The sequence below is a fragment of the Phodopus roborovskii genome, unplaced genomic scaffold (assembly GCF_943737965.1).
Source record: "Phodopus roborovskii unplaced genomic scaffold, PHOROB, whole genome shotgun sequence".
Taxonomy (NCBI): Eukaryota; Metazoa; Chordata; class Mammalia; order Rodentia; family Cricetidae; genus Phodopus; species Phodopus roborovskii.
Genome location: NW_026125444.1, coordinates 10,354,932 through 10,367,020, shown reverse-complemented (window position 1 = coordinate 10,367,020; position 12,089 = coordinate 10,354,932). Strand labels below are relative to the sequence as shown.

Sequence of the window (12,089 nt, the reverse complement as noted above, 5' to 3'; positions counted from 1 at the left end):
CATCTCCACAACACTGCCATTGAGCCATCTCCACAACACTGCCATTGAGCCATCTCCACAACACTGCTTCTCATTTTGGGTCAGGAAAAGTTTGTAAGGTTTAATAAAATCAGTCAATCTCTCTCTCTCTCTCTCTCTCTCTCTCTCTCTCTCTCTCTCTCTCTGTGTGTGTGTGTGTGTGTGTGTGTGTGCACGTGTGTGTTTTGTCTATCTGTGTGTTGCTAGAGACCTAACATAGGACTTCATGTCTGTTCGTTAATAGATGGTATTTGTCTCACTATTTAAAAATTAAAAATCTATCTTAAAATCTTTAAAAGAGCATCCTTGTAAAGTTAGTTATTTTAGTTTCTTCCCTTTGCCCCTTTCCATGAACTAGTCCTCTCTCCGCAGAGAGGGAAATGTAACATGCTTATGTTGGCCTCAATCTAGTTGGAAGGTTTTGATTCTCTTTCCTTTTGACTTCATACATGAAGTGATACTTCCCTTTTAAAAAGCGATGAAGTAAGTCAAGTGTATTTTTTTTTAGCAGTTATCATCATGGCAATACCTGATCATTATCATCTGATGTGTAAATGTCACAAGAGTGAAATATATACATTAGACAGTAAAAGGCAAGCTGCTTTTTAACAATCACCAAGACGGTTATATGTTCCCTAATAACCAGTTTTTAAGTTATTGAGCCTTGTATGCCAGAGCTAGGCCACAAAAAGATTCCTGGGTTCCGCCCCACGCCACGCTCTCAGATTCTGAAGCCATGTTCTTGTCACATGCCTTTCACTTAGTCGGTGGTAATACACGGCCAAATGTGGGCATTTCACTTCCCAGTCATCATAAAGGAGGGTAGAGACTAGCTTGGTTTCACACTTGGCTGTTTCTCCAACAACAAGTTTTCTTTCTTTTCCTTAGGATCTAAGGAGTGCACTTTTAAACAAAGTCAATTACACTGTAGCTTCTAGTTAATCTTTGAGACAGGAGTGGTTTATTTAAAAATGTGTCTACTTGTTAAACAGACACCATGACAGTGTTTGTGTAGTGTATCGTTAACCTCCAGTGGAAGGTTAAGCAGCTTCTTCTGTATCTAAATCTGTCACTGTGGAAAATGACTGCCATGTCATACCCACCTACCCGTGAATGGGGGACTGAAAACCCACACCTGTGTGATTAGGTGCAGCGGCAGGAAGTAAGAGCGTTTGCAGCATATAATTAGTGAGGAATTTTTTTTCCTCTTTTTAAGTGGTATGTTCATCTTGCTGGGTTAACTAGTAATTAATGCTTGGAAGGAAAAAAAAAAGCATGCCGAAGTCTTCACTCTTCCTCATTCACCCCCTGATGTATTCAGTTACCTACACAACCATTGTCAGAAGAAGGCACCTGTAAATACTTCATTTTCCTTCCGTGGCTACTGGTTTCTTTATGTTCATGGGCGGGGCCGGGGGGTAATATCTTTGTGTCTCTTTACTATAGCTTTGCTGGCCAAAATTTGCCTTTCCTGGTCAGAAGATTAAGAGTGATTTAGGAATTCTTTATATTTGGAGACAACTAGCCTAATAAGCAAGCTGGAAAGGTTTATGTAGTGAACTGAGGGTTTCGGAGGCTTAAATTGAAAGTACAAAAAGGAAACTTTCTAGATTGTTTTTAATAGAGTGCTTGCTGTGTGGTTAAAAAAAAATAGTTATTTTCTCATATTCATTAGGAAAGCTATAATTTAATTACCAGGACAGAAAATATCTTTAAACATGGCTGTGTTGGATACAGTATCCTTGATAAAAATGCATGGAGGCCCATCATTGAAGTTTCGCAAGGTGCTCTTCTGGTGGAATTGGAAGGCATACCTGCTTTTACCAGAGTTTGGACTGCACAGTGCAGTCACCAACACCCTTTTCATCTACACTCCGAAGCGTACACAGAAAGCTAGCACCACAGTGCTGAGCTTGCAGGATCATTAAAGCATCAACTCATAAAGGTAACAGCTAATACTGCAACTTAGAAGCAGTGGCTTCTCAAATGTGCAAATTCCACTGCCACGAAACAAGAGCCTTGGCACAAAGGAGCACTGAGCCAGTGATAATGCCTTCTATCCAAACACATTTGTACGGAAGGTAGAAACTGTTTAAAAGGAAATTTGCATCTTTTTCAGCAATTTATCAGTGATAATTACCCTTTCATACACCAAATGAAGGGTAAAGTGTCTTAAAGAACTATAACTCTAATTGGAATGTGTCACCAGGTATTGCAGTTACTCTTACTTGTGTATATTCTTTTAATGATTACAGTCTCGTGCCACAAACTGCATGAAAATATATTCAGTAGGTGTGAAATTCCCATATGTCACAGTTTCAAGAATAGGTAAACAACGCCAAGGTAAAGGAAGGAATAATGCTAATGAGGAGTGTTAAGAAGTCTAGGCTTTATTTTCCAAGCAAGAACATCATAATTTGCCACAAGAGAAGAAAACGTGATTTTTGAAACTGCAAACTTCGGCAAGCTTTACCCAACACTCTTACAAAGTTGTGGAACGGAACTCAACTCAGCGCTCGGCTTTGAGCTGGAGTCTGCCAGAGGGAACCGGAAATTAGATTTCTGTTGTATGTAAGCTGAAGAGCGTTTTCTGGTTTTAGATGGTGAAAGAAAAATGATTCCTGGACAATGTTTTATGAAATCCGTTATTAGCTTGGAAGTGATCAAGAATGCAGGAGAGTCTACGAAAGGAAATAGACTGAGCCATTGCTCTCCACTGTTCCTGATAGTGACTTGCTTTCCACTGACTCTGTTAGGGGGAGTGATTGATTGGATTAAACTTCTAAGCATAATTTTCTTTTAAGAGGTGGGAATAAAAAATATTTGGGTAGGGAGAAATGATGGGAAGACAAGCCTCCCTTTCAGCTCCTGTGTAGCCAGCCACACTGTGCCTGATGCCTTGCTATTGTGGGTGTCATAGCTTCTTATTTGCAGGCACCTGGGCATTCCCAGGCATCATCCTTTCTGAATGTTCTCATTTTCAGTGTTTTGACAAAGTTTGAGGGGCACAGAGAAAATACTTTCTGTATGGGTCATTGGCCTCCATAGAATCAGGACTGATGGTCTTTTACAAATGACCCTACCTCTACACTTGAAAAACTGATGTATAAACTTTACTTCCCCAAAATAAAAGCTACTTTGCTTTCATTCATTATCTTTTTGGTTACTTAAACTTTCAAACACTGGTTATGAAGATTATGCAGAAAAACAAGGAATGGATTTGTTTGATTGCCTATATTACATATGGAGATTCTTATATTAAAGGAGATTAATATATTAAAGGAGATTCTTGTGAGAACATCTGTATAAATGGTTATTTTATATTTTAACCTAATTTACTTATATCAAGGTTATGTTGTAAAAATTCTGAGTTTAGCCTAGTGGTGGTGATGAATGCCTTTAACCCTAGCACCTGGGAGGCAAAGGCAGACAGGTCTCTGTGAGTTCAAGGCCAGCCTGGTCTACAAAGCCAGTTCCAGGATAGTCAAGGCTATATAGAGAAACTCTGCCTTGAAAAAATTTTCCTGAGTTTTTTGTTGTCTATACTTTAAAGTAAATTTAAGTTATCATGGCTAGAGGCATAGCCCAGTTAATAGCTATTTGCCTGGTATGCACTAAAGCATATATTTTGTTGCCAGTACCTTATAAATTGGCATGGTGGTGCACAATGGTAATCCAAGCACTTAGAAAATGGAGGCAAAGAGGATCAGAGTCAAAAGTCATCCTCATCTACATTATAAGTTCAAGGCCATGTAGGCCACACAGGATACCCAGTCTCAAAAATGCAGGGTTTTGTTTTTTTTTTTTTGTTGTTGTTGTTGTTGTTCTTGTTTTTTGTTGTTTTTGTTTCATTTACTGAACAGAAAAATAAGTATCTAACCAAAAGCCTGATGTTTACCACTGAAATAAAATACTCTGGTACCTATACATTGCAATGGTTTGGAAATAGGAACTCATTATGGCAAATAAAATACCAATTCACCCTACTGAAAAAGAGTATAATGTGGCAGAGACTTTCTGTCCCTCACAAGAAGAAACTCCACCATGTTGCCCTCAGTCAGATCTACACCTTGTGTTACTTTTGCAGAAGTAGTAAATAGTTAAATAGCTCATGTTCTCTGTGGTCTGATTCTCTTTCAGTACTCACTTTTGCAAATCAGTCTATTACTAAAGGCTGTAAGCATGTCTCTGTCCATGTGATGGTGTACGCTTAACTATCTTACTTGGCTATCAGTTCTACTGTTAAGTTCCTACTAATGTTATACTCTAATCAAATAACTCCATACAGGTTATGAGTCAACCCCAGATGTAAGTAATGTAAATAATTTTTTCCAGCAGTCGGCTTAGCATATGAAACTTGAGAAAGAGCTGATGATAAGTTGAAAAGGAAATCTCTGTGACAGCCATGAAAACATTTGACCCTCATACTGATTTTTCTTCTTTTTCAACGTTTACAGCAGTGGTTCTCAACCTATGTATTATAACCCCCATGGGGTCACTTATCAGATATTTACATTAAGATTCACAACAGCAGCAAAATTACAGCTATGAAGTAGAAATGCAGTAATCTATGATTGGGATTACCACAACATGAGGAAATGTATTAAAGGGTCACGGCATTAGAAAGGTTGAGAACCATTACTCTAAGTCAATAGTACCAGAGGATATTGTGTTTACTGAACAACTCTTGCTTCCTAGACCATTGTTTTAGCACTATGTTCTCAGGCAGCAGAGGATAAGACTTTATTCTGTCTCCTCTAACAGGAGAAAATACAAAATGCTAGACGACAATTTAGCAAGTTAGCTAGTTCACCGCTTTGGCCCTACATTAAAAAAAAAAAAAATGAGTTTATTGTTGTTCTCACTGAACTTATATATAATAATAAATACATAAGATAGTATTGGTAAATGATAAGTAGAGAAATAGACAATAAAAAAAATCTGTTTTACTCCATATTAAATGTTTCCCCAAGTTTCCTAGTATTTTACTAATATTAACAAGAACATTGGTTTTGTATACCATGAATACTCGCAGTATTCTAAAGAGGCAAATGAAGACCGTGAATGGTTTTCATAACATTGTTGAGCAAAAAGCAGGTTATGACAAGTCAGTTGTACTGAGCTTACATTAGGACATAATATTTCCATTGAGAAATTTTCTTTCAATCTCCTCTTTTATACTTTTTGGTACATTGACTTTTCAAAATACTCATTCTTTAAAAAAAAGAAGAAGAAGATATCTGTGGATCTGTGGGAAGTTGGAAAGATGGCTCAGCAGTTAAGAGTTACATGCTACCCTTCAGAGGAACTGAGTGTGGTTGTCACCCTTGTTGGGCAGCTCACAATTGTTTGTAATCTCCAAGAGCAGAATAATTCAATATTTCTGGTGCTATGTATGTGCATGAGAACATATACATACCCACGTTCAGCTACACATATACAGATAATTAAAAATAAAATAAACCTTTTTTAAAGATATGCATAAACCTACCAGTATGTATCCCTTATCATCTTAACAATAACAGATGTGACTTTTATGTCTTAAAGACAGACATTTACATGCTAGTCATTGTTGATTTGGTATAAACATACTTCACAGGGGTGAACAATTTCAACAGCGATTAAAGTTTTTCCCAAAATATTATTAAGTTAAAGCTTCAGAAGAACTGACATTTTTTTCCTCATGCTTTTCCCATACAACAGAAACCAGGAATGGACCTGGCAGACACCTACATTATGTTCGTTCGGCAAAACCAGGATATTCTTCGAGAAAAAGTCAATGAAGAAATGTATATAGAAAAGTTGTTTGATGTAAGTAGCTTCCATAGCCACGGGACGGTGAACATTTTTATCTTGATTTAAAATATTGATGTGCCTGAAAAATATATGATGATTTTTGTCAATACTAGGGTCTTCATTTAAGCATAACAACTAGGCATGGATGTTAGTTTTCGATACCTGATCAGGTTTCTATAAAGGTAACTAAGAAAGCACTCAACTTAAATAAGAGTGTTGTCATTCACTTGGAACTATGACCACTCAATTAAAAGAAAATGGTACCGTGCTTGTGACATAGCTGCACAGCTTGCCCCAGTGATGATTCTCAATCTAGGTATTTTCTTTGAAGTGCATTTACATGCATCTCCTCTGCATTTTAGAAATGCTTTCCTGGCAGTTTCATTTAATTATGCAAGTTACTGCAAATGTTTTCATAACAGCAATTCACGGGCTTCATGGTGACACTTCAGCTGTGGCAGTTACAGAAGGTCCCGCTACGTCATCATCTCCACCATGGTCTGTCATGTCAATGTGTGCTGTCTGTGCAACTGGGTGGTCAAAGTGAACCTTACCTTTCTGACTTGATGTTCTCAGGCCATCTTACAATAAAAGTATCATCTGTTTTAATAAGCTACGTGTTAATATGCGTGAAAAGAATGATTTCCTAAAAGCTTTGATGCCCTGCAGGGGTAGAAAAATTATCATCTATCCAGCTGGCTCTTTTACAAAATACTGAAACCATATTAGCAACTTCTGCTTCCATTTGGAATTACTCTGAATTGGCGGGCATATGTTTCATTTCCAACTTCTCTTTTCACTTTTTTTGCTTATGTGGTGATTTTCAGAAATGTTCAACAGAAAAAGAACGGTGGGTTGATGTTATTTCTGTTATATTTCTTCCTAGCTACAGCACATACATATTGGATGGAGAAAATAAGGTATAGCCTTCCTACAAATAGTCCCCTCTACATGGTCATTGTTGGAAGGGAAGGCTGTTTCCTGAGGCTCTTCAGTGGTTTTGTCTTGGTGACCTACTTGTTGCAAAGCTTAACCATGGTTATGCCAGTTAGTAAGCAAAGGTAGAATATTTTTTTTCACCTCAAAGACAGTCTCCACTTTAACTCACCTTCATTTGCTGAACTTCAGAAGACTATGCAGTGATTTATTAGAGTGCACAGAAGGAGATCCAAGGAGGCCAGAATTCACATAGTACGCTCATTTAATTGTCCTGTCAGGCATTCTTTCCTTCCAATACCTAAGCATCTGGCTTAGTTGTGGGTTTGCTTCCAAAGCATTGTTTTAGTCAAGAAGTTTTTCATATTTTTGCACATCCCCAGTAGAGCTTTGGTCTTGTTATTTGTAAAATAATTGTAATGTCCTCAAACATTCTATTTTTTAAGTTGCACATATTTATTACTTTAATTAAAAATGAAAATGATCCCTGACTCTATTGGTATGTCATCAAGAATAGCATATATGAGGGGGTACTAGGAGCCCCTAATTAGCCAAGGCTGAATTTGCCTCAATTACAGTTAGTAAATGAGAGGTTATCAAGTATGTGTTGAAAGGTAAAGTAGAATGTGTAGCTTAAGCAACAGATCATTACTGAGAGACATTATATAATTATTGGAAATCTACTTGGCTGGAGCTTAAAATAATATTGTTAGGTGTCAAGAAACAGTTGAAAATAATGACCCTAAGTGCACTGTTAGCAACCATAGCCTATTACAGATGAAAGATTGAAGAGAACAATAGTACTCAGGCACAGTGGCAAACTTTCACTTTTCCAATTAGACTACTTCCTATACAAGTAAGTAAATGAAGCCTCCTAAGTTCAGACACAGATCAACACACACACACACACACACACACACACAATGATGTGTTAACTTGGAGTTGTTTTTATCCAATTTGGTAAAATGCCAGGGCGTCCATTTCTGATCATACAGTATAAGGGATTAACTCTTAAAGAATTATATTCCTTTTACCAAAAGGAAATCAATTAGTTTAGAAATATGCCAACACTATCTCATGTTAAAACTACTAGTCTGCAAGGCACCAATTCTTTGGTATAACACCAAAGAACGAATGTGTTATACTACATAGTCTTCTTTCCAGAAGATACTTCACCATGAGAAGGGCTATAAAAAATATCTGTGAAACTTGCCATATACTTCTAAGAGATCCTTGGCCTCTAATACTTTTCCATCAGTCAAGCATATTAATTGCTCCTAATTTTATAGTGAGATAACCCTGAGCTCAATCTAAATAAATTTAGTACCACTGGCTAAGGCACAAGGGTGACCACAGCCCAAGATTTGCGCCTGTTGTTTTGGGACCTCTAGGAATGATAACATGGATGTACCATGTTAAATGAAACTCAGGGCCTGGCCATCCTGAACTGCTATTCTTGTTCCAACATCCATAGAGAAGTGGTTTGTTTCTTGACCTCAACACATGAAAAATGGAAATGATTTAAATCTGCACTAGCCCTAAAGACATATTTACTGTCAATTAATATTTTTATATTAAATCATGATGTATCGAAATCCTAAGTACCCTCTAAAGGTCAAGAACCATTAGTACAAACATTATGCTGTTCTTTTTCTCCTGTAAGTGTCTAAACTTATAGAGCACTTTGTGTTAAGGGCAGAAATAGCCTCTATAAAGTATAAATAAATGGCTGGACTGGGCTGCTAACAAACAAAACTGAGTTCAAGACATGTCTCTGATTAAGAGCTGGGGGAGCTGTTAAGTTGGTAAAGTGCTTGGCAAACATAAGTACCAGAGTTCAAATCCCAGCACAGTGGGGATCGCCTTTTATACCAGCGCTGTAGAAGTGGGGACAGGACAGTGTCTGGGGTTTGCTGGCCAGCCAGCTAGCCAGCTAGTGAAATCAGTGAACTTAAGGCTCAGTGAAAAACTGTCTCAAAAATAAGGTGCAAGGCTGGCAAGATGGCTTCTTTGGTCAGTCTGTAGGACCTGGGTAATGGAAAGGCAGAACTGACCTGAGCAAGCTGTCCTCTTTGCACGTGCTTACCAGACAGACACCCACATACATACATACAGACAGACACACACACACACACACACACACACACACATACACACACACACAAAGACACACACAAGCACAGATACACTCACAGAGACATACACAAACACAGATACACACACACAGACACATAAACACACAAACACAGACACACACACACACACACACACAGGGCCCTGCATGAACCCCCTGAGGCTGTTGGCTGGAACATCTTGCTCCAGAGTTGCTATTGGTACTCTGCCTGATTTGCTAACACACATCTATCTGCTGGGGAGGAACTAAGCCTGAGAACTTGCACACTTGACCCTTGATTATTTTCCACTGTGCTGTGAGTCAGTATATAAACCCACTCCTTCCCCTCAAATAGCATTCGGCATTCCTGTTGAATGAATGACCCGCTGCCTTGTCTTTTATTTAAATCTCTAGGCCTTCTCCTGATTAGTAGAACAGATTGTAACGCGGGCACTACACACACACACACACACACACACACACACACACACACACCTCATCTCTTCACGTATTTCAAATAGTGTTACCATTTCTATTCCTCTCACTAGGTGCTTCCAACTTTGTGGTGGTAGGTCATCATCCTATTACAGCTTTATTTTGGAATTGAAGAATCTTCTCTTCAGAGAAAATAAGTGATTTGTTTGGTGTCCTCAAACTCTGAACCTGTATCTCTTTTCAAAATCCATGAAATGTCCTGTTTCATCCATACCTCAGACTTACTGTATTTGAAATAATAAAGCCATGTTCTGTGAGGAGAACTCTACTGGGATTCCAAATATCTGAATTCCTGTTACTCCTTCCATTAATTGTCAAACATCTGTATAATATTCAGTTTAGTTAGTAGAGACAGACTGAAAATCTTCGTCTAGAATTTCAGATCATTTTCTGAGACCCAGATTTTTTATTCCCATGATCATTTATATTTTTAATTTAGCAATGGTGGTGGAAATCATCACTAGGTTTGTTGCTTCAGGAGTCGTGCACAGCATGGTAATGATTTTCATTCTTTTGTGTTAATCAGACGAAAGCAAAGTGTCCTAGCTAAAACACAAAAGCAAGTGCAATGGATCAGTAGAAAAGAAAGTCTATATTAAAGAATAGCAGAGGGCCAGCAAGGTGGCTCAGTGGGTGAAGGGGCTTGCCTCCAAGCACAACAACCAGAGTTCACTTCCTGCAAGCTAAGGATGGAGAGAACTGACCTCTACAAGCTGTACTTGACCTCCACATGTTGTCTATAGTGTGTGTGTGTGTGTGCGTACACACACACGCGCACACACACACACACACACACACACACTTCTGCAGATGCCCAATTCCCTTTTAGAGTTATCTATGGTTCCTCTTACGTAGACTGTCTACTTACTTTCCCAAGCTTGAGGGCATGGAACATAGCCACAAGTGTCTCGGTGTCATGAGAGAGCCTGGGGACATTTCTGGAGTATATCAGTACTCTCAGCTGAAAAGTGACAGGTCGGAAGTCAAAACTGATATCCCCCCAGTGACAGCCACTAGAGTACTGTCTACAATCGTTTCCTAAAATCGGAGAACCCAGAGCTGAGATAGAAGACTCACCAAATCACATCTTATTTTCCAGGACCCCAACACTATCCAGTTCTCTAAACCTTGAACATTTAGTTGGCTTACCCAACTGGAATCCCCTTAAAACAATCTCGTTTCAGTTTCCATGTTGCTCAAGGCACACCAGGGTGCAGTGTCTAATTGGCAAATCATGCAGATTAAGCATTCTCTTGTGTTATAAACTGATTAAATACTTAATTGTTGAGGAGTTTCATCTTTATGAGGTTTTTTTAAACATTGTTGTGATGTCTTATAAAATCAAATGTAGTTCTTTAAATGATATCCAATCAGTTATACTCATCCAAACAGTTTTATAAGGATTCATTTCTAAAGACGTTGCATAAAAAGAATTCTTCCTGGATACGGAAAAGAAAAAAAAATAACCTAAATTAAACATTTTGGACCAAACTAGCCTTTACTGTAGAAATAGGCTCATTCACCTATTTGTGCTGTCATAAAAGCAAAACATGAAAGTAACATAATGAAATGTGGTTTCAAAATAAAATTAATTTTGCTCTTACAGTCTCTCATCTCTGAAGAAGAGAGAGATAAGTGTTCAGGATATTTTTATCTAGACTGCGAGCGTTCAGTAGCACTACTCCTAACTCTGAATTTAAAGATTTGATTTGTTACTCTGTAAATGTCCCAAGAATAATAAGAGTAGATCAGAGTGATTGCTGAACTGGGTGTGATGTTACACACCTGTAATTCCCCCACTCACAAGGCTGATGCAGGGGGATCAAGTTCAAGACTACTCTGGGCTATATGGCAAGACTCTCTCAAAAGAGAGAGAGAGAGAGAGAGAGAGAGAGAGAGAAATACTGTCCACTAGATAAAACTTCCATCCCATGATATCTCTGGTCAGACATTTTTAGAATTGACAGTATATGTTTTAAACCATTATCATTGGGTGAGGGCTTTTCTTTCTTGTAATCAGCCTTGATAAAGAGTATGGGATGATACTCAATACAGTGAAACACTGCCTTCACCTCCCACTTTCTGTTCTCTTACTAGAGATCTCTTCTGTGTGAATGTCAGTTTGAAAACGGCAGGTCTTCTCTTTCGGTGATCTTTCACTCTCAAATTACTAAGTGGTTGTTCTAAAGTCTACTTACACTAACAGATTTCATATTGACCAAGATTTTCTTCCATGTTTTGTTTTCTATGTAAAATGCAGGCCATTGTAAAACATTCTGCCTTGGCCAGTTATGCCCAACCAGAACTTTTCTAGTGCAATCAGAAATTAAGCGCTTCCATGACACCCATGTCGTAACCCTTTCCCATCTCCACCAGCCGAAAGGATGGATAACACACGTTCAGCCTGGTATTTGAGGATCTCTGATAGAATTTATCTCTATCCTTATGCTGTGCACCTCTTCGGCCTCGCTGTATGCTAAAGGTACATTTGAAAAATTTCTTCTCTGGATTCTGGGAGCAGTTTCCTACTCCTCTCGTCACGTGATTTCGTGCTAGGTCCGCACTTTGCTTTCAGATGTTGTTCTGTTTTTACTTGCGTGAGTTCCCACGTTGTTCCACTACTGTTCTTGAATACTGAAGCTGTTTGACCTCTGTGAAGGTACTCACAATCAAACCTTCTGGGTAGAGATGGTCTCCTTGGCCTCTGTGGACGTGGCTCCTAGCTTGCGTG

The 12,089-nt window shown here is 38.5% G+C and overlaps 1 protein-coding gene across 8 annotated transcripts in view; it reads left to right on the top strand.

Annotated features, from left to right (window-relative positions):
• Nucleotides 1-12,089, top strand: part of Cadps2 (calcium dependent secretion activator 2) — a 481,095-nt gene that overhangs the window by 450,495 nt on the left and 18,511 nt on the right. For all 8 annotated transcript variants that reach the window (XM_051175754.1, XM_051175752.1, XM_051175755.1 and 5 more), the window contains one exon: nucleotides 5,722-5,829. In XM_051175754.1, coding sequence (XP_051031711.1) covers nucleotides 5,722-5,829 — 108 coding nt within the window. The remainder of the gene's footprint in view (nucleotides 1-5,721; nucleotides 5,830-12,089) is intronic.